The sequence below is a fragment of the Acartia tonsa genome, chromosome 3 (genome assembly GCF_053477335.1).
Source record: "Acartia tonsa isolate MP-2025a chromosome 3, ASM5347733v1, whole genome shotgun sequence".
In the NCBI taxonomy this organism is placed as follows: domain Eukaryota; kingdom Metazoa; phylum Arthropoda; class Copepoda; order Calanoida; family Acartiidae; genus Acartia; species Acartia tonsa.
The window spans coordinates 45,426,463-45,445,031 of record NC_137262.1 but is presented as its reverse complement, the minus strand read 5'-3'; the positions used below and the strand labels follow the sequence as shown (position 1 = coordinate 45,445,031).

General features: G+C 40.3%; 3 protein-coding genes and 2 long non-coding RNA genes across 6 annotated transcripts; 3 read left to right on the top strand and 2 right to left on the bottom strand.

The window, feature by feature from the left end:
• The first annotated feature begins 329 nt into the window (after positions 1-329).
• Positions 330-1,873, top strand: LOC145314333 (interleukin enhancer-binding factor 2 homolog). The gene has a single exon (XM_080154206.1). The coding sequence runs from the start codon at positions 355-357 to the stop codon at positions 1,510-1,512; it is 1,158 nt and encodes a 385-aa protein (XP_080010332.1). The 5' UTR covers positions 330-354; the 3' UTR covers positions 1,513-1,873.
• Positions 1,856-5,041, top strand: PGS1 (Phosphatidylglycerophosphate synthase 1). The gene is made up of 4 exons (XM_080154204.1): positions 1,856-1,968; positions 2,917-3,724; positions 4,054-4,249; positions 4,518-5,041. The coding sequence occupies exons 1-4, from the start codon at positions 1,888-1,890 to the stop codon at positions 4,834-4,836; spliced, it is 1,404 nt and encodes a 467-aa protein (XP_080010330.1). The 5' UTR covers positions 1,856-1,887; the 3' UTR covers positions 4,837-5,041.
• Positions 5,036-17,591, top strand: LOC145314334 (FAM172 family protein homolog Y75B8A.31-like). Of its 2 annotated transcripts, none has more exons than XM_080154208.1 (3): positions 5,036-5,110; positions 16,947-17,050; positions 17,462-17,591. In XM_080154208.1, the coding sequence occupies exons 1-3, from the start codon at positions 5,057-5,059 to the stop codon at positions 17,574-17,576; spliced, it is 273 nt and encodes a 90-aa protein (XP_080010334.1). In that variant the 5' UTR covers positions 5,036-5,056; the 3' UTR covers positions 17,577-17,591. The 2 variants fall into 2 exon arrangements, with proteins under 2 accessions (XP_080010334.1, XP_080010333.1); XM_080154207.1 differs by having other exon boundaries at positions 5,036-5,260.
• Positions 5,323-6,578, bottom strand: LOC145314336 (uncharacterized). Its single transcript, XR_013877738.1, has 5 exons — positions 6,252-6,578; positions 6,032-6,091; positions 5,814-5,868; positions 5,671-5,730; positions 5,323-5,455 (listed from the first exon to the last, which is right to left on the bottom strand). It is a non-coding gene; the product is annotated as an uncharacterized LOC145314336 (long non-coding RNA).
• On the bottom strand, positions 15,203-16,882 carry LOC145314335 (uncharacterized). The gene is made up of 5 exons (XR_013877737.1): positions 16,484-16,882; positions 16,264-16,323; positions 16,046-16,100; positions 15,903-15,962; positions 15,203-15,687 (listed from the first exon to the last, which is right to left on the bottom strand). It is a non-coding gene; the product is annotated as an uncharacterized LOC145314335 (long non-coding RNA).
• Positions 17,592-18,569: the final 978 nt, after the last annotated feature.

Below are 18,569 nucleotides of genomic sequence, written 5' to 3'. Positions count from 1 at the left end.
ACAAAATATGCTTCTTTTTGATTGTTATTCACATATTTGAAGAAAAACATACATATTTTGTCTCATAAGCTGACATCTAACTCCTTTAAAAAATTTTTTTTTTCCATTTTTACCTGTAGAGACACCACCTGGAGGCCTGGAGCTCCGGAACCTGGAGGCCTATCCAAAAAATCTTAAATCTGGGGGAAATTCATCATATAAGAATGATTTTACCCCTAATAAGCTATCCTCTTAGTCCAAAGATAAAGCCTATACACCAGGTTTACGCAAATGTGTCAGAACTTCCCCCCCCCCCCTTATTTGTGTTTAGTAAACATATTTTTGAACTTTTAATATTTCAGAACATCAAATAAAATGGTAATGCAGCGCGGTGGTATGGGCATGAGAGGTCGCGGTCGTGGACGTGGAATCGGTGGTCCCGGCGGCAAAATGCAGCCACCTTTCATCCCCCATGTTCCTTTTGATCTAGTCCTAGCCGAGCCAGCTTTTCCTCCTGTTCGCGCCGTTCCCCAGGAAACTGAGGAAGCTTTCCAGGCTGCGCTACTGAAAAGAAACCAAGATCTGACACCCAGCGAGAAGGAGGCTAACGCAGTGACCAATCTTGTTACTAAAGCCCAGGCTGTGTTTGACAATCTTATTGTCAATCCTGGCAACTTTGATGCTTGTATTGAGGAGGTGAGACAGGTTGGACCATACAAACAGGGTACTATGTTGACTGGAACAAATGTTGCTGATTTTGTCATTGTCTTGAAGACCTTGCCAACCAAAGAGGCCAATGAGGCTCTGGGTAATAAGGTTTGGGAGAGTCTTAAAGCTAAGGAACCCAAAGAAGTACTAACCATGGTTGCTACGGAGAAAGGATTTGATTTATCCAACACTGAGGCCACAGCCAGAGTTCAGGTTACCACTATCCACCCCAACCTCAAGAAATTGGAGGCTGGACTACATCTTGATGTCAAGCACTGTCAGGCCGCTCATTCGGCCATCAAATACTCCAGATGGTTCGAGGACAACGCTCAGCAGCCAACCATCAAAACTCTGGTCCGTTTGCTGCGTGATTTAAAGAGAAGATTCTCCGGATTCGAACCTTTGACACCCTGGATGTTGGATCTGTTGGCTCACTATGCTATTCTCAACAACCCCATGTGCCAAGCACTGCCACTCACCAGCGCATTCAAGCGTGTTTTGCAGCTATTGTCCGCAGGATTCTTTCTGCCAGGTAGCGCCGGTATTACTGACCCTTGTGAATCCTACTCTGTCCGTGTGCACACCACTATGACATTGGAAGATCAGGATCTTGTATGCCTGACCGCGCAGACACTTTTACGTGTACTCTCTCACGGCGGATACAAACAAATCTTGGGTATTGAGGGGAACAGCAGTATTGTGACAGAGATGTCTGTGTGGGATGGTGTTGTGGTTAATCCTCTGGAGCGTGCTTATGAGAAGCCTGCTGACGTCACTGGAGAAGAAGATATGGAGGCAGAAGCTGGTGACATGGAGGCGGAATAAATTCCGCAATTTTTTTATTGTCAAAATATCTGTAACCATAGAATATTCACAAACATAGAATTTTTATAAAATTGCAAAAACAAAAAGCAAAATTTTATACATTTGTCAATTTACGAATACAATTCCTTAACCTTTCTTATTGTGACTACTCTATGCTGTAAATTACTTTTGTTTTGTTGTTTCTCTTGTAAAATACCTACCTAATGAATCATTTTTTACCAATTTATAGCATTTGAAACCTTTTTTTGTTATTAAAATGCATTAAATAATATTTCATTTTTTAGCGTAAGAATTTTGAATTTAATAGTTTTTTTTTCTAATTTGTTGGATGTGTAACTGTGTAATAAATTTCAGATAAAAATCTATGAAAATCTAATGTTATCTCTATGGAAAAGAATGGATAGATTTAAATGGATGACTAAAGAGTTGCCAGGCTTTGGTGTTAGTGGAAGTCAGGTATAAAGACATGTATTTCCAGGGAGAGAGGAGATATTGGATTGTAAATTACATTACACAATACACATGCCCAAAAACTGAAAATCGCTTGTTAAAAATTTTGGGTACCTGAATTGAATTTTGATAGTTTGGTTCTAAACCAGTAGTGCCCGAACTTTTTAACCAATAATATTAATATAAGAAAGGTGTAATTTTGTTAATCATAATTGGGGAATTTAATTGTTAATTGTCTCTTATTGAAGGACTAGAGTTGGCTCGATATAATTATCTCCCTATTGGCTAGTTTTCTATATGCATATCTATTTCTCAATAAATCTATTTTCCTCACCCGGCATTACTATCTAAAAGAAAGTAAATATTTAATAATCTAAATGATTTTAAAAAGATTTTTTAAATTATATTTTTTTTTTTACAATACCATCACCAAAGGGTTAATGATGATGATTACAATTTTAGTTTAATATTTGAACACACAAAGTGTCGCCACAATCGAATTCTTTTAAAACAGAGTTTTCTTAAATTTATTATATTATGAATTTAAATTTTCTTTTTTATGATTAGTAATTAAATACATTGATATAAGGTAAATAGCAACATGAAATTAAAAAAAGGAATTTATTTTTAATAAAGTAAAATAATGGGTCTTATTGTTCTGGGCAATGAGAGTTTATTATGGATTATTGGAGCACTATGAGTTTTAAACAAATATTCCTTGGAAAACTTGAGCTCGTTTATAGACATTTATTTCCTATATAGATCTGACATGGATCTTGAAGCAATTAAGCAGGCCGTTTTGTACATGTTAAAAATTGGAAGATTTCATTAAATAAAAGTTATCGCAAATATACTTAGTAAATAATGAGTTAGGTCGAACTGTAAATTAAGTGTATTTTGAATTATTTAAATGCTCAAGAATGCAAGGTACACATTAAATGCCTTTGATTTTAGGTTCAAGTTATAACAAGGCCATCAGAGTTTTATGACCAACTTTTAACCAGAAGTGGAACCAGTAACAAACGAATAGTATTAGCTTCACTTTATCTCGGCACTGGGCAAAAAGAAAATAACCTCATTCATAAAATAGAATCTTCATTTGCTGACAAGGCCGAGCTTCGAGGCAGTGTCCTGCTGGACTGGTGCAGGGGAACAAGGGTCACAGCTGGTGTTAGCTCGGCTAGCACACTTGCTCCACTTGTACAAAAGTTTCACAATCAATTTAAAGTTTTTATGTATCATACCCCACATTTAAGAGGATTATTAAAGAGGTATATGCCCCCCAGATGGAATGAAACTATTGGCCTGCAACACTGTAAGATTTATATTTTTGATGATAGTGTCATAATAAGTGGGGCAAACTTAAGCAGTGATTATTTTACAAACAGACAAGATAGATATGTTCTCATACAAGATTGTAAACCATTGGCGGATTTTTATGAAAAGTTTGTCGATAAAATATCTCAATTTTCATTACATATGAATGAAAATCAGTCATTTGAAGTTGATAAATCAAAATTTTCTAGTCATCCTTATGAAGGAACATTAAAAGATTTCAAGCAAGAAAGTGCTGATTTGATAAAGGAATTTATAAAGGAAGAAACAAAGAATAATGCAATAAACGAAAGTGATTTTGAAAAGTATGATACTTGGATTTTTCCAACAATACAAATGGGACCTCTGGACATAACACAGGATAGCAGAATTACTGTGGATATTTTGAGGAGTGGCTCCGAGGGTGGCAGGTTCACTTTTGGCTCAGGCAGGGATTAAAAGATAAGTAAATTAGACTAAAATTCAAATTTCGCGTGCAAAAAAAGGTATTCTAGTTTACACCATTAGGTAAACAATTAAATTAAATATGTAACTACACCAAAAATGATCTTAATAATTCAATTGTTTTATGCAATTTATTTGTACCTCCCATTTACATATACATTATACATGTCTTTTGTGTATTTACCCAAATAAACTATTTTAATTTCAAAACCTATAGTTACCTAGGTATAGTTTTATAAATGAAATTAAGGTTAAAAGATAAATTTCTTTTCAATTGTCGTTTTTTTCTTATCTTTTTATCCCAAAATTCAGGCTACTTCAACCTAACCCAAGAATATTTGGAGGAAATTCTGCACAAGTCTGCATCTGAATATGATCTCTTGATGGCGCACCCTAAGGCAAATGGTTTCCTCGGTGCTAAAGGTTTTGCTGGTGGTATTCCCCATGCTTATACACATATTGCAAAGAAGTTCTACAATAAAATTGACAAATTGGGCTTGCATCAAAGGTAAGATTATAATTTTTTACTAAACAAAATGTCTTGCCTGATTTTTTTGTCTATTAAAATGTACCGTAGCAAGAACAAGCCAACAATATTTTATTATGAAAACAAAAATAAGACATACCCTATGTTGCTTAATACTAAAAATTCTATGAATATTTCCAATTGTGTGTTTTTCGGTGTTATATATCTAGCTATAAAGTTAAATTTTATTTAAATCTTGATTAGGCTATCTTTATTTTTAATATTTGAAAATATTTATTTTCTATTGTAGAATTAGAATGCATGAATACCAGAGAGAAGGGTGGACGTTCCACGCCAAAGGTTTATGGTATTATCCACCAGGAGAGGACCTCCCAACTATGACCATGGTGGGATCACCAAACTTTGGCTACAGATCCGTGGATAAAGACCTAGAAACACAGATAACAATAGTTACCAGCAACAAAGGGCTACAAGAACAACTTCACAATGAACAGAAAAATCTGCTGGATAATTGTAAAGTTGTCACACAGGATGAATTTAAGAAGGAAGATAGAATTGTTCCTCAATGGGTTAAGTTGTTCGTCAAAGCTGCGAGGCATTACTTCTAACTTTTAAATTTCTTTTGATATTTAGAACTTATACTTATTATAGTTATATTCAAGTTTTAACACTTATCTGTGATATGTTAACGTTTAATAGCCTTATCATTACAACCAATTTAATTAGTTTATTATTGTTACATATGCAAACTGCTTGTTCTTGTTTAAGTTTTTGCATATTTAGATGATTTATATTATTTTCAGAAAAAATAATGAGTGGTATGCACTAATGCTATCATTTATCAAACCCCAAAGAAACATTTTATCCTTAATTTTGAACACGGTGACAGTATTAGGTTGTAGTAAAATGGGTTCTAATCCTAGTAGCTCCGACAAATATAAGAATTATAAATCTTTGGCAGATTTTGGGTATGCCTTCAATGAACAAGGAGAATTGAGAGATGTGAAAACTTTGAAACCTTTCACTTTTGTGGTAAGAATGTTTTTTTCAATGTAGCTGCGAACCGGTTGTATGCCATATGCGCTGCCCCAGTCTGATGGCGGTTATACTGGGATTCTTTACAGGTCAGCGTACCTGGGGAGCCTCATATGATGACTTGAAGAACTTAATTCTTATGGACATTTTCATTCTTCTGAAGTATCAATTTATCCATAAGCGGTTAATTTCCTAGAATATGTATCAAAATTAACTGTGAAAAAATAAAAATTTATAATCAAAATTTTTTTTTATAATTAATCATTCCTTCATTACAATACTTTCAGGCTTAAAATTTGACTAATGGTATATGCAAGGATTAATACGCCCATAATTATAGATTTTATAATACAAGAATTAATACGCCCATAATTATATATTTTATAATTTAATTACATAAAACTTACTAAAGAGTGGCTATATGAGGCTTTTTGATGCTATTGCTTTGATTGTTGCTTGTTGAAGAGCTGAAATAAATAAAATCTCGTCACATGAATTGCTAATTGAAATTCTTAATTTGAAATGAAAATTTTCAAATAACTTTAAGTACCTTTGTTGGATTTTGTTTACAATTGATGATGGATTATTGAATAGGATGACACAATCTACAAATAATATTAATTATGTACAATATGTATTTTCTTTTTAATGATAAAACTAAATTTGAAATGAAATGAACTTGTTTAATTAGCATTTTAGACTTTAACAAAATACTTGATTGCTGTGGTAAATTGGATAAGGTTGCTCTTTTTGCTGAATAATTTTTACCTTTTGCAAAATGCAAATCTTAATCTGGTGCTCAATTGGCAGATGAGGAAAATTTACATTCTAAATAAAAACAGTTGATTAGGTAATTAACAAGGATTTTTTATTATTCTCAAATTTTTTTTTTTTTTTTTTGAAAAAGATAATCTCAGGTAATTATTTTCTTGTTTTTTATTTTTTATGGCAAAATTTTACAATTATTACAGAATATGAACTAAATTACCTAGAGAGACTCGCCATGAAGCTTCCCCCGTTTGTGCTTTTTAAGCTTTGGAGTAGATGGCTGATCTCTGGTTAGGTTTGATCTGGAAAAATTTAATTTTGGTTTAATTTTTGAATAATTTTGATTTTTTTTCAGTTTTAAACAAATAAATAAATAAATAAAGAATAAACAAATTGATAAATATTACAATTAATTGGAGATGGCGAGGTAGGGCGTTACACGTCCACTTGGCTGTGGTCTCAGGTTTGCCCCTAAATTAAATGGGTTTAATATTGCCCGGGAGCAAAGGCAAACCTGGGACACACAGCCAAGGGACCATATCACAGTATAAATTTGACAATGACAATAATAATAAGATTATATAAAACTTTTTTTTTTTTTTTTTTTTTTTTTTTTTTCAAATAAAGGTAAGTAAGTATGATATTCAAAGGTGTGAAGCAAGATTTTAAATAGAGGTAGGTATTTTGAACAGTAAGTATTATTTAAAGGTAAGTATTTTTTTTTTTTTTTTTTTTTTTATTTTTTTTTCATTATTTCTTTTTCAGGTCGACAAAGAAAATAAGACATATAATAAAAGTGTGAGATCACGTATTAGTGTTTATAGTTATTCAATCCCAGTCATCATTCAGGGCAAAGACTGGTTCTGGCAGCCGGTCCATTGACGAATCCTGGCTGGATGGGCAGGATGGCATCACCTCCTCCTCAAGCTCTTCCTCTGTAGAGGAACCGATTTCCTGGGTGGCGGACCACAGGACAACATCGCGGGTCAGACCCCCCCTTAGCGCAGAGATTACTTCCTGCTTGGCCCGATTCAGGCGGGCTACGCGGTTCAGCCGCCCTTGAATCCTGGCCCTCTCCCCCTTCGCAGTTAGTACCCGGAGTACTGATACCAGGTCCTGCTGCAGGTCTAACGCCTGCATTGAGAGGCTCTCATTTTGCCGGACCTCGATGGCATGGTCGATGAGACCAGCCGCCCTCATGTTGTGAAGGTACAGCTGGTTTTGCTGGTATGCTCGTTGAGCCCCGCTGATACGACGACGAGTTGGTCGGCGTAGGCTCTGCACATACTCGAATCTGTGCTCGTTGAACACATCTGTGGCGACGTATGCGTCCCACGTGGCATCCGTGGCCGCGGGAGTCATGTTCTCACCGCACTGGTAAAAAATATCTTCCCCATGGTTCAGAGACCTGGGGATGTAGTCGCCCTCTGGAGTGGCGATGGGGCTATAACTGCGTCTGGCAGACATTGTTCTAGTTAACTGAAAGAGTTTTATTCCTTTAGTTATCGTGTTAGGTTTGTAATGATAAAAAACTAGGATTATTGGTCAGGTGCAAAGCATTTAACTGTACGTGTTTGTAGTCGTAAGACATTTTCACTAGTATGCTAGTTCTAGGAGTAGCCCTGCCATGGGTAACATAATTCATTAAATATCATTTCACTTGTACAGAGCGACAGACTTCGCTTGGTCGAGCTACGTCTGGCGGCTTGTCTTTGGTATTTGCTATAGAGTAGCTTCACTCAGATAAGTACTAATTCACTAATCAGACTTCGCTCTGTTGAGCTCCGTCCGGTGTTTGAGTTTGATAAATTGCTGTTTTGGCGATAGTTATAGAGTAACTTCACTCAGGTAAGTGTGTTAGGACAGATAGTTCACTTGTACCAAAGTTATAGGATAGTTTTGCTTAGGTAGGCGATAACACACAATTCAAATACATAGTTTATTTCTAATTAACACAGGTAATTACATTATCGACTGTCATTTCAGCTATCTGTGATGGTGGCAGGTGGTAACCGCAGGTGGTAGTACACCTGCAGACTGTGGTTGGTGGTAACCGCAGGTGGTAGTACACCTGCAGACTGTGGTTGGTGGTAACCGCAAGTGGTAGTGCACCTGCTGGTGAGAGGTAGGAATTGGTGAATGTAGGCTTATTGGATGCTGTAACACCTGTCAAGTTACTACTCCGTAGAAGGTGGCTTTGGGGCAACATGTTTGTAGTACCCCATGTGGTGGGCATCATCAGCTGCCTTGGCTAGCGATTCAGCAAGACACAGATCATCTTCTGGGAGGATTGTTGCTATGTGCCTCACTGATCTCCTGGTGGTCCTGGACACTTTTTCACTCGCGTTCCTGTATGTTATCTCCACAGACCTTATGATGCCATCCTTGGATGGGAAGACATCAGACACTATTCCCAGCTTGAAAGTGCTGTCCCCAATGAACTTCTCATCTGGTGTCCGGGTGAAGATAACAACATCATTTAGCATAGGCTGTCTGCTGGTTCTGGAAAATAGGCTGGATCTCGGGATGAAGTCAGCAAGTTTTTCGTTCAGCCATACTTTCCACCAGGACTCGTAGAGTTGGTTCATCTGCTGTAGCATTCTCGTTGGTTTCTCTACTGTGCACGGCTCTACGAGTGCCCTGTTAGATGCACGTCCAAGCATCAGCCTGCTGGGTGTTATCAGATCAACATGCTCCAAGTCATCTGTCCGTGATCCGATACATAGAGGAAGGTTGTTAAGCTGCATACAGCACCACGCAAAGCTGGTCTCGTAGTTCAGTATGTCTAGACGCAATCCATCAAACGTAGCATGGAAAAGCCTCTTAATCTCCTGTATGCTTCTCTCAACCACCCCTTGCCAGTTGTGTCCTGCGGCTGGTGCTACCTTATGTCTGATGCCTGCCAGGTACTGTCCAGACAGGGTGCTGGTTATATCTCCCATCGACAACTGCATGTCCTTGCACGCTTTGACTAGCTGGCTACCTGGGTCAATGTACACAATATGAGGTACCGCATGATAGGTGATGAATCTCTGAAAGGCTCCGAGAAACGCCTCCGTGCTGTAGCTGGACATAGCATGGGCTGCGGTTGCTGAAGTCGTAGGGCATCGGAAGACCGCACACCATACTTTGACCGTGCTTCTGTGGTTGTGCTCGCAAATAGCTGTGAAAGGTCCACACAGGTCAAGCTGAGTGTGGTAAAACGCAGGGGCTATGCATGTTCGGCTCTCATGCCGTGGTGCCATTTCCGCCTCAAGTAGTCGAGCCTTCCTCCTTTTGCAAGATGTACAGTCAGCCCTCACTTCTTTCGCCAGGGCTCTCGCACCAATGATATACGCTATATACCTGGATTCCAGGACCATCTGTGGAACTCCCTTGTGGTGTAGGACCTTATGGTGAACATATATCATGATGGCATAGGCAATTGGCGAATATCTGTCTAGTACAGGTTTTACGAAGGTGAGTGGTCTCAGGTCAGGAAACACGTTTTCAGGATCATCTATCTCCTCTCCATCAAGGAATCGGCCTGTATAATGTAGTATGCCGTCTCGGTCAACTACGTGCTGTAGCTCCTTTCCCTTGTAAAACCTTTCCACCTCCTTTGTGCCGCAGCGGAAGTAGTAGCGCTCAATAACCATCAACTCCTCCATTGATAGGGCGTCAGATTCCGTGCTGATACTCGGGATCAGCGTGCTTAGCTCCACCTTCCGTTTGTTAGCTATTCGCCAAAAGATGAAACGTCGCATATAGGCAAGGATTCTCAATGTCTTCCGCCAACCATATTGGTTTGGATCCAGCAGGTATTGTGAATACTTGTACCGTGTCTGTAACTCTTGGATATTACACACGACGGCAGATATCACCTTAATCTCCTTGTTGACCTCGTCTTTGTCTTCCTTGCTAAGTTGCATCTCCTTGACCGGTCTGATAGGCATTTGTGATCGGTCTAGGCGCATCCATGGCTTCCCATTCTGCCAGTCTGAGTCCTGGCCTATGTCAGACAGTTTAACTCCGTCACGGGTGCCAAGATCAGCTATATTGTTAGTCCCATCCACATGGAACCACTGGGAACGATCAGTGAATCTCAGTATCTCGATGACGTTATTCCTTACTCCAATTGTCATGGGGCGAGTATCTGAGTTGATCCAGGATAGCGCAATGGTTGAATCGCTAACAAACCAAGTATCTTTGACCTTTCCTTTCAGGTTGTTTGTGACCACCCTAGCCAGTGTCGCACCCATTGTGCAGGCTTTTAACTCAGCTCGCGGAATAGAAGAACCGGTAACCAAGCGGGATTTTGCGGCCGCTAACCTCACCTTGATTTCACCTGATGGCAGTGTTTCTTGAACATGGACGCATGCGACTGCCAGATCCTTTGATGCATCCACTGACACTATCAGGTTTACTTCTGACGTCTCCGCAACACTTCGATTGAACTTTACTTCAGGTAACCGTTGCATTATCTCTATGTTTTGCTTCCATCTGTCAAGGTGGGCTTCAGGTAGCAAGTCATCCCAGTCTGTACCCAGCCGGACAATCTCGTGGTAGTCCTTCTTGAATTGCCCAGTTATTGGGGAAACCAACCCCAATGGGTCATAACAGGACGCCATCCTGGAGAGGAGGATCCTTTTAGTGAAGTTTGCCATTAGCGCTTCTCTAAGGTCTCCTGTTACTAGCTCGGGATTCTTACCTCGGCGCCTCTTACCAAAGAACAATGGTTTTGGGTCCAAAGATAGCAAGTCTTCTTCTGGGTCCCATTGATATCCTAGGACGGTAACGTGCTTCTCGTCCACAGACACCGATTCATGGGGTTTCTCACCAGAAAGTACGAACGCCTTTGTTTCGATGTTGGCCTGGTCTAGAAGGAAGTGGATGGAATCAATAGTCTTCCTCCTTTCCTCTTCAGAGTCCTGGCTGTCACTCCCATCATCCACGTATAACAGATTTTCCAATACGTCAGCTCCAGCGGTATGTTCGGGGAAATGCTTTCTGCCATAATCAGCTATGCGGTGCATTCCCTCTGCAGTTTGTCCTCCACTGGATATCACGCCGTAAATGATAGTGAGCATAACTCTTTCTTCCACTTCGTTTTCAGGGTTTAGGTCTGGTATCCACAGGTATCTATGCCAGGTCAACGACTTGGGGCGTAGCTTTAGCTGGTTGTACGCCATTCTGATATCAAACAGGAATGCATGCTTACCAGCTCGAAAGTTTGTGAGGAGGTTGAATATAGTCTCCAGCTTATTACTGCCTTTCGCCAATATGTTGTTCAGTGATTTTCCTGAGGTCGTGGTACTACTGGCGTCAAACACTGTGCGGACTGGAGTGGAAAGTGAGCCTTCCTTGTGGACCGTTCTCCATGGGAGGTAGTAGGATCCTGTTGCCTCCGCCAGCTGTTGCTGCATGTCCTCTGGCAGCTCATCCACTCTACAGCTGTATCCATTATCCACTAGTTTAGCATGGGACTTAAGGACCTCCTGACGCTTCACCTCAGAGCCCCGTAGCTGCTTCATTTGTCCTTTTAAAACAGCTAGGGCTACATGGCGGTTCTTACCAAGCTCCTTGTCAGGGTCTGCAGTAAATGGTAGCTCAGCCCACAGGCACTTATGTTCCACATCGAACTCTACCGATTTCGCTATCAGCGCATCTTCGGCTTCTTCGATAAGTGACTGATGCTCGTACTTGGGTCCTTGCCTGCATCTGTTACATCCTCTGCAGTCTGCACAGCGATAACTGGCTTCAGACCCTATTCGCTCGCTGTCAAAGTATTCCTTCTCTAGTCGGCGAACGTGCTTCGTTGAGCTCTGGTAGACTTGGTATGTCTCTAGCTCATCTGTGTCAGAGGCGGAGTCGATGGAGGCCACTGACCAGTCGAGCACGTCAAAGAGACTTTTACGCTGGTATGCTGCGGCCTTTAGTTCATTGGTGAAGTAGTTGGCTGCACTCATGAAAGATGTGGTGGCATGTACTTCCGCCCAAGCCTCATGGGGTCCCCCCAGGATGCCGCGGTGCCCCCCTACTCCTGTAAACTTGCTCTCATAGAGTGCCAGACCGCAGGGTAACTGCATAATCAGCTTTGGGAAGAGCGTGTTGTATTTGATCCCAACAATGATGTCCACGCAACTTCCTCCTACTTTATCAGGTACTGTGGGTAGACTGGACGTATCATTGCCCTGGGCCTTGCTGAATTCGTTGTAGGCTTGTTGCAGTTTCCAGGTGGGGAATGGTGCCGTTGGATTGTCCATCTGAATCCCTGAGAGTGTGGCGCGGGCATTGTTGTCGGCGAGGTTCATGATAAACTGCTCTATACCATAGGGGATCTCAACACTTCGTCCACCAGCAACGTTAAGGACAGTAGGGCCTTCCCTTAGGGTCTTGGAGTTCAGCGCGTTAGCTGCCCTGGTGCTGATACAGCATGATCCGCATCCGCTGTCATAGAAGACTAGCAACGGTGGGCCCCCATCAGGTGATGGAACTTCTTGGCACATAAATATAGAGGGAGAGGTGATATCTGGTAAGGTGTCTTGGCTGGTATCAATCCTCTCTGGCAATTGGTGGGCTGTCTGTATGTAGTCTCCCACAAAGAGTAGTTCGACCGAAGGTAGCTTATCTGCGTCCATTGTTTGCTTGAAGTGGTTAAGTCGCTTGGCATTGATCTTGGTGTGGTATATGCAGCACAGGATGTGTTTCTGTCTGCGGTGAGTCACACGGCTACACCCGCCAACATTGCAGAAGTGGTCAGTCCGACAATCATTCTTATGTGCCTCCCACCAGCCGTTTAGGTCTGACAGGTCTACTTCGCTATCCATCCTTAGACATCTGAAGCAGCAGCCTGATGCGGTAGCTATCTTGATCCGTTCCTTTACCTCACTAGATTGGAAGTGTTTGCAGTAGAACAGGTGAGTGTGTTGCTCTGTGCAGTTTTCGCATCTTACCAGCTTGGGAGTGCTCCCGGGTCCAGCCTGTTCCAGTTTGGGTGTGGGTGGCTTGTCTCCGGTAGCCCGTTTCTGTCTTCCTTCCTGTAGGTTGTCTCCTGGATAAGCATGTTCGCTTTCATCTTCCGTAACCACGTCTGCTGTAAGTACGGTTTGCCCCCTTTTGTCCGGGTTGTGTTGGGCCTTTTGTGTTCGGGTTGCGTCCGTGGCATGGCTTGGCTCGGTTGTGCGAATAGAGAGCTCGAAAGTTACCAGTTCGATCTCATCGTCCAGGAATTTCTCCAGGTGGCGGAAGCATTTCTCGGTGTCAACTATACCATTGCTGTCTGTACTTTCCTTGTACTTTCTGGTCAGCTGCTCGCCCCTTCTGTCGTCTAGTAGCTGGTTGGCAATTACATGGATGTCTCCTTTGTGGTATAGTTCCGACGTGACTTTATTTTCGGTCACAAAGTTGACGATTTCTACAATCTTCATCCTTAAGTTGATTAGCCAATCCAGTTGTTTGGCTCTGTCGGCAGTCTTCCATGGGCAGCGAGACAGCTTAAGGATCTCGGTGCGTTTGCGCTGCAGGATACGGGGTATGTTCCCATAACGTGCTGATAGTCGTCGCCATATTTCTTCAACGTTGGTCTCATGAGCGCATATGACCGCGGCTTGGTCCTTGAGACAGCGCTTTTTCAGCAGGTTTAGCCTATCGTCATGGGTAACATTCATTAAGGACCCTGCGTACAACCCATACTCCTTTTTGAACTTATAAAAATCTTCACCCTCTTTCCCAGAAAAGGTGGGTAAGATTAAGTTTTCCGCTTTACTACGAGTAGTAGTGCTCTCAGTGCGGTACCCAAACCGTTCAGACTCGTGCTCCACTGATTTCTTGGCTTGTGAGAGTATACGATCAAGGCTGGTCAGGGCGTCATCAATCTCACGCGCATCGTCTAACAAGTCTAGGTCTGCTGCGTCATCACAATGTATGCCTAGCTTTTTGATGATCTTGCTGGCTCCAGCTTCCAAACGCTCAAAACTCGTACGCATAGTCAGTAGTTGGCTGTCGTCGGAAGGGATGGTATTGACAATCTTCATGAGCTCCACTTCCATATCAGCAGCTTCCATCACCACCTCCTCTTTCATACCCTGTATGCGCCTGGTCTTTATATCACGCATGGTGTCTGTCATTGGTCTCCCTGAGGAGCCAGTGGTACTGGCTACCGACGGAGCGGCTGGAGGTTCCTTGCGAAGTGAAAGATTCTCGGCCAATGATTTTGCAGTCCTCTCGACAATATGCTGTGAGATGCTGTGTTGTAGTGTTCGGAGGCTGGCAGCAGCAGCGTTGGCTTGGGTTATCAGCTGAGCTGTGTCCTCGTCAGGGGTTATTGACAGGTAGTAGGCTTTCGCGTGTCGGTAGTTAAGGGTGACATCATGGATTTCCTTTATAGCCTGTTGGAGAACATCTACTGGGTATGCAGCCAAGGTGTATCCCTCATACTCCTCATATGTAAGGGTGGTCAAATGGAGGTTTGCCTTATGGTTGGCGGCCTTGGCGTCCTCAGCTGACATGTTGGTGTGTCCTAGGTGCTCAGAGGTGTCACGAGCGTCCTCTTCTAAGATTTGCGCGTAGTCGTACTGGTTATCCCAGTCAAGCCCTCCTGGGGTTTGCAATGAATCGATCCCAGATATACCAGTGGGTGTACCGGTATTAGCACGTCTGCGATACGGAGTCTCAGTCAAGGCTTGCTGGTCACGGGGCGTAGGGAGCCTGGGTCGAGGGTTCGAGCTTGCCGCGTCAGGTGTCAGGAGAGTCTCCTTACTTGGCCTGGGCGTTAGTGACGTAGTAATAGTGTGGGGCGGAGGTACCAATGGGTTTGTTCTCGGTGTAGGAGGTCGTATGCCTTGATGAATATTACGGACCTCGATACCAGACGGAGATTTAGTTATGACTCTGATACCGTCCTCGGATCGGATTACGAGGGGCCTACTGTAGGGAGCAACGACGGGCGAACGCTGGACTTTGCTTCGGGATTTGAATGCGTCCCTTTCGCTGTCTAATGGGGGAAACAGACTAGAACGTTTGGAACGGGTGTTGTCGCTAGGTTGCCCTTGCTCGATGGCTCTACTGACTAGATCGCTATTGTCCTTCTCGACGCTTATACTGTCTGCCATCAGCTTTTGATTTCAAGATCCACGTGATGTGATGGAGATTTTTAGCCTCAACGTTAGAGAGGAACAAACATGTGCGGGGTGCGTCTCGTGGCACTGCGCAGGTAATCGATTTGTGGTGGCTTTTACGCACCTTAATTCGTCAGTGGTGGCTTTTACGCACCTTCAAGTTTTATAAACAAATCAACAACAAATAGCAATTTACAACAACAATATTAGCAATTTTATAGCATCCAATATAGCATGAGCTTTTAACATCCCTCGCGGGAAAAGTTATTCTTTTCGTGGTGGAAAGGCCGGCTGCGACTTGACGGTAGCTCTTTTGACCCTACCTTTCCGTTTACGAGACCACGTGCTCTTGGAATCACCCTGGCTGTGTTGTTGCTAGCCCTGGGGTTCAATGTCTCTTTAGAAATTAATGCGCTGCCCCAGTCTGATGGCGGTTATACTGGGATTCTTTACAGGTCAGCGTACCTGGGGAGCCTCATATGATGACTTGAAGAACTTAATTCTTATGGACATTTTCATTCTTCTGAAGTATCAATTTATCCATAAGCGGTTAATTTCCTAGAATATGTATCAAAATTAACTGTGAAAAAATAAAAATTTATAATCAAAATTTTTTTTTATAATTAATCATTCCTTCATTACAATACTTTCAGGCTTAAAATTTGACTAATGGTATATGCAAGGATTAATACGCCCATAATTATAGATTTTATAATACAAGAATTAATACGCCCATAATTATATATTTTATAATTTAATTACATAAAACTTACTAAAGAGTGGCTATATGAGGCTTTTTGATGCTATTGCTTTGATTGTTGCTTGTTGAAGAGCTGAAATAAATAAAATCTCGTCACATGAATTGCTAATTGAAATTCTTAATTTGAAATGAAAATTTTCAAATAACTTTAAGTACCTTTGTTGGATTTTGTTTACAATTGATGATGGATTATTGAATAGGATGACACAATCTACAAATAATATTAATTATGTACAATATGTATTTTCTTTTTAATGATAAAACTAAATTTGAAATGAAATGAACTTGTTTAATTAGCATTTTAGACTTTAACAAAATACTTGATTGCTGTGGTAAATTGGATAAGGTTGCTCTTTTTGCTGAATAATTTTTACCTTTTGCAAAATGCAAATCTTAATCTGGTGCTCAATTGGCAGATGAGGAAAATTTACATTCTAAATAAAAACAGTTGATTAGGTAATTAACAAGGATTTTTTATTATTCTCAAATTTTTTTTTTTTTTTTTTGAAAAAGATAATCTCAGGTAATTATTTTCTTGTTTTTTATTTTTTATGGCAAAATTTTACAATTATTACAGAATATGAACTAAATTACCTAGAGAGACTCGCCATGAAGCTTCCCCCGTTTGTGCTTTTTAAGCTTTGGAGTAGATGGCTGATCTCTGGTTAGGTTTGATCTGGAAAAATTTAATTTTGGTTTAATTTTTGAATAATTTTGATTTTTTTTCAGTTTTAAACAAATAAATAAATAAATAAAGAATAAACAAATTGATAAATATTACAATTAATTGGAGATGGCGAGGTAGGGCGTTACACGTCCACTTGGCTGTGGTCTCAGGTTTGCCCCTAAATTAAATGGGTTTAATACCATAATGAAAAATCATGTATTTCATCGTATTATAAACTTTTTGTTTACAAATATTGAAACAAATTATATCAATACCACTTTTGTTGACCAGGTTTAAGGCTTTTTTATTTATTTTACAAAGGCATCAGTTTTTATGAAAACCTAACTAATCTTGTCAAAAGTAAATTTTTTACAAAACTAAATGTTATAGGATCAAGAACATTATGAGGCACTTGGTGAAGTAATTACAGATGAAGTTTACAAACTACTTGAAGATAAAGCTGGACTTGAAAAGCAATATCTCAGTAAAAACAAGTAAGTCACATTTAATAAACTTCTCGAATTCTTTTTGATTTAAAAGGATGGTGAAATTAAGTGCAGTTTAGGAGTTTTGGATAGTACCTAATCTTCTATTTTTAGTAGAATATATTAGATATCTGAGGTGGATTCTTTATAAAAATTAGAGTCACTGCCTCGCCAAAATTGTTTTTGTGAAAAATTCTCCAAAATCGCATAAAAAATCTATACCTAAAGAATCCACATCTGGTATATATGAACAATTAACATGATAAATGCATGGCAAAATAAAATTCTTTCGATAGGTAATAATTTGTTCAAATATCTTTTTTTGGTCTAAGTATGCTTTGTAAAACTACCTCCTTTATTTACAACAAATGTTTTACTTACGCTTTGTTTTGTTCTCTAACATTTTTGTTGTTGTTGTAGGAACAGTTTTATATTTGTGACGCCTGATTATGCTGACAAGGACAACCTGCTTTGTCTTATCCATGGCAGCGGAGTTGTCAGAGCTGGACAATGGGCAAGGAATTTTAAGCTTTAATTTTTAGAAGTCTTCCCATTAAAACAAATATTACTAAAATACCTCGTAATACCCAGGAATCTAAAGGGAAAATACTATGATCGATAAATTGATGTACATCCTCAATGATATTGATGATACACAAAACTACCCATCCTGTAGTTTACAAAAGGGGCAGCGGTTCTGACTTTTTTGCGTAAACAGTGATTATAGGCTTTGTCTTTGGAGTGAGAGGATAGATTATTTCACAAAAAAAGTTTCCTTTTGGGATGTATTTTTCCTATTTTTAAAGAAATTTGGATTTGGCCTATGGGTTCAGGTGCTGCAGGCTTCCAGGTTGTCTCTGCCGATGCCCCCCTTAGTTGTTGAAACTTTAGGACATTCAACTTAATGAACTAACCAATCAAAATTCACTAAAAGTCTCCAAAGTTGTCGTGACAATAAATAATACAACATTGTTATTTAACTTTGGGGACTAGTAAACAGCCCAATGTCATTACCATCTCTGGTAATGCCTATAAATAAAAGTTTAAGCTTTGTAAGTGTACTTACATCTTGATTACGATATCTTTACAATAATTTCCCAGAGGTGTATATTCTGCACTAGATTCATTTTTTTCCCTGCTGCAAAATATTTTATTGTTTTCCCCTCCTAGTTTTTTCCAGCTAAAATGGAAAAAAAATTTCCGAACTCTATTTTATTCATATTATCCCAGGGGTGTATATTCTGCACAAGATTTATTTTTTTTCCCCGGCTAAAATTTTTTTTATCCCCCCCCCCTAGTTTTTTCTCACCAAGTGGGGGGGAAAATGGAAAAATATTTAAAGAACTCTATATTTTATTTATTTTATCCCTCCTACCACACATTTTTTTAGTTTTTTACACCAAGGAGAGGGGGGGGGGGGAAATGGAAAAAATGTTTTCAGTTATCTTAATTTTTACATCAACCCCCCCCCCCCCCCCCCCCAACCACTTATTTTTTATTTCCCCCTCCCCCCTTAGCAGGGTCAAAT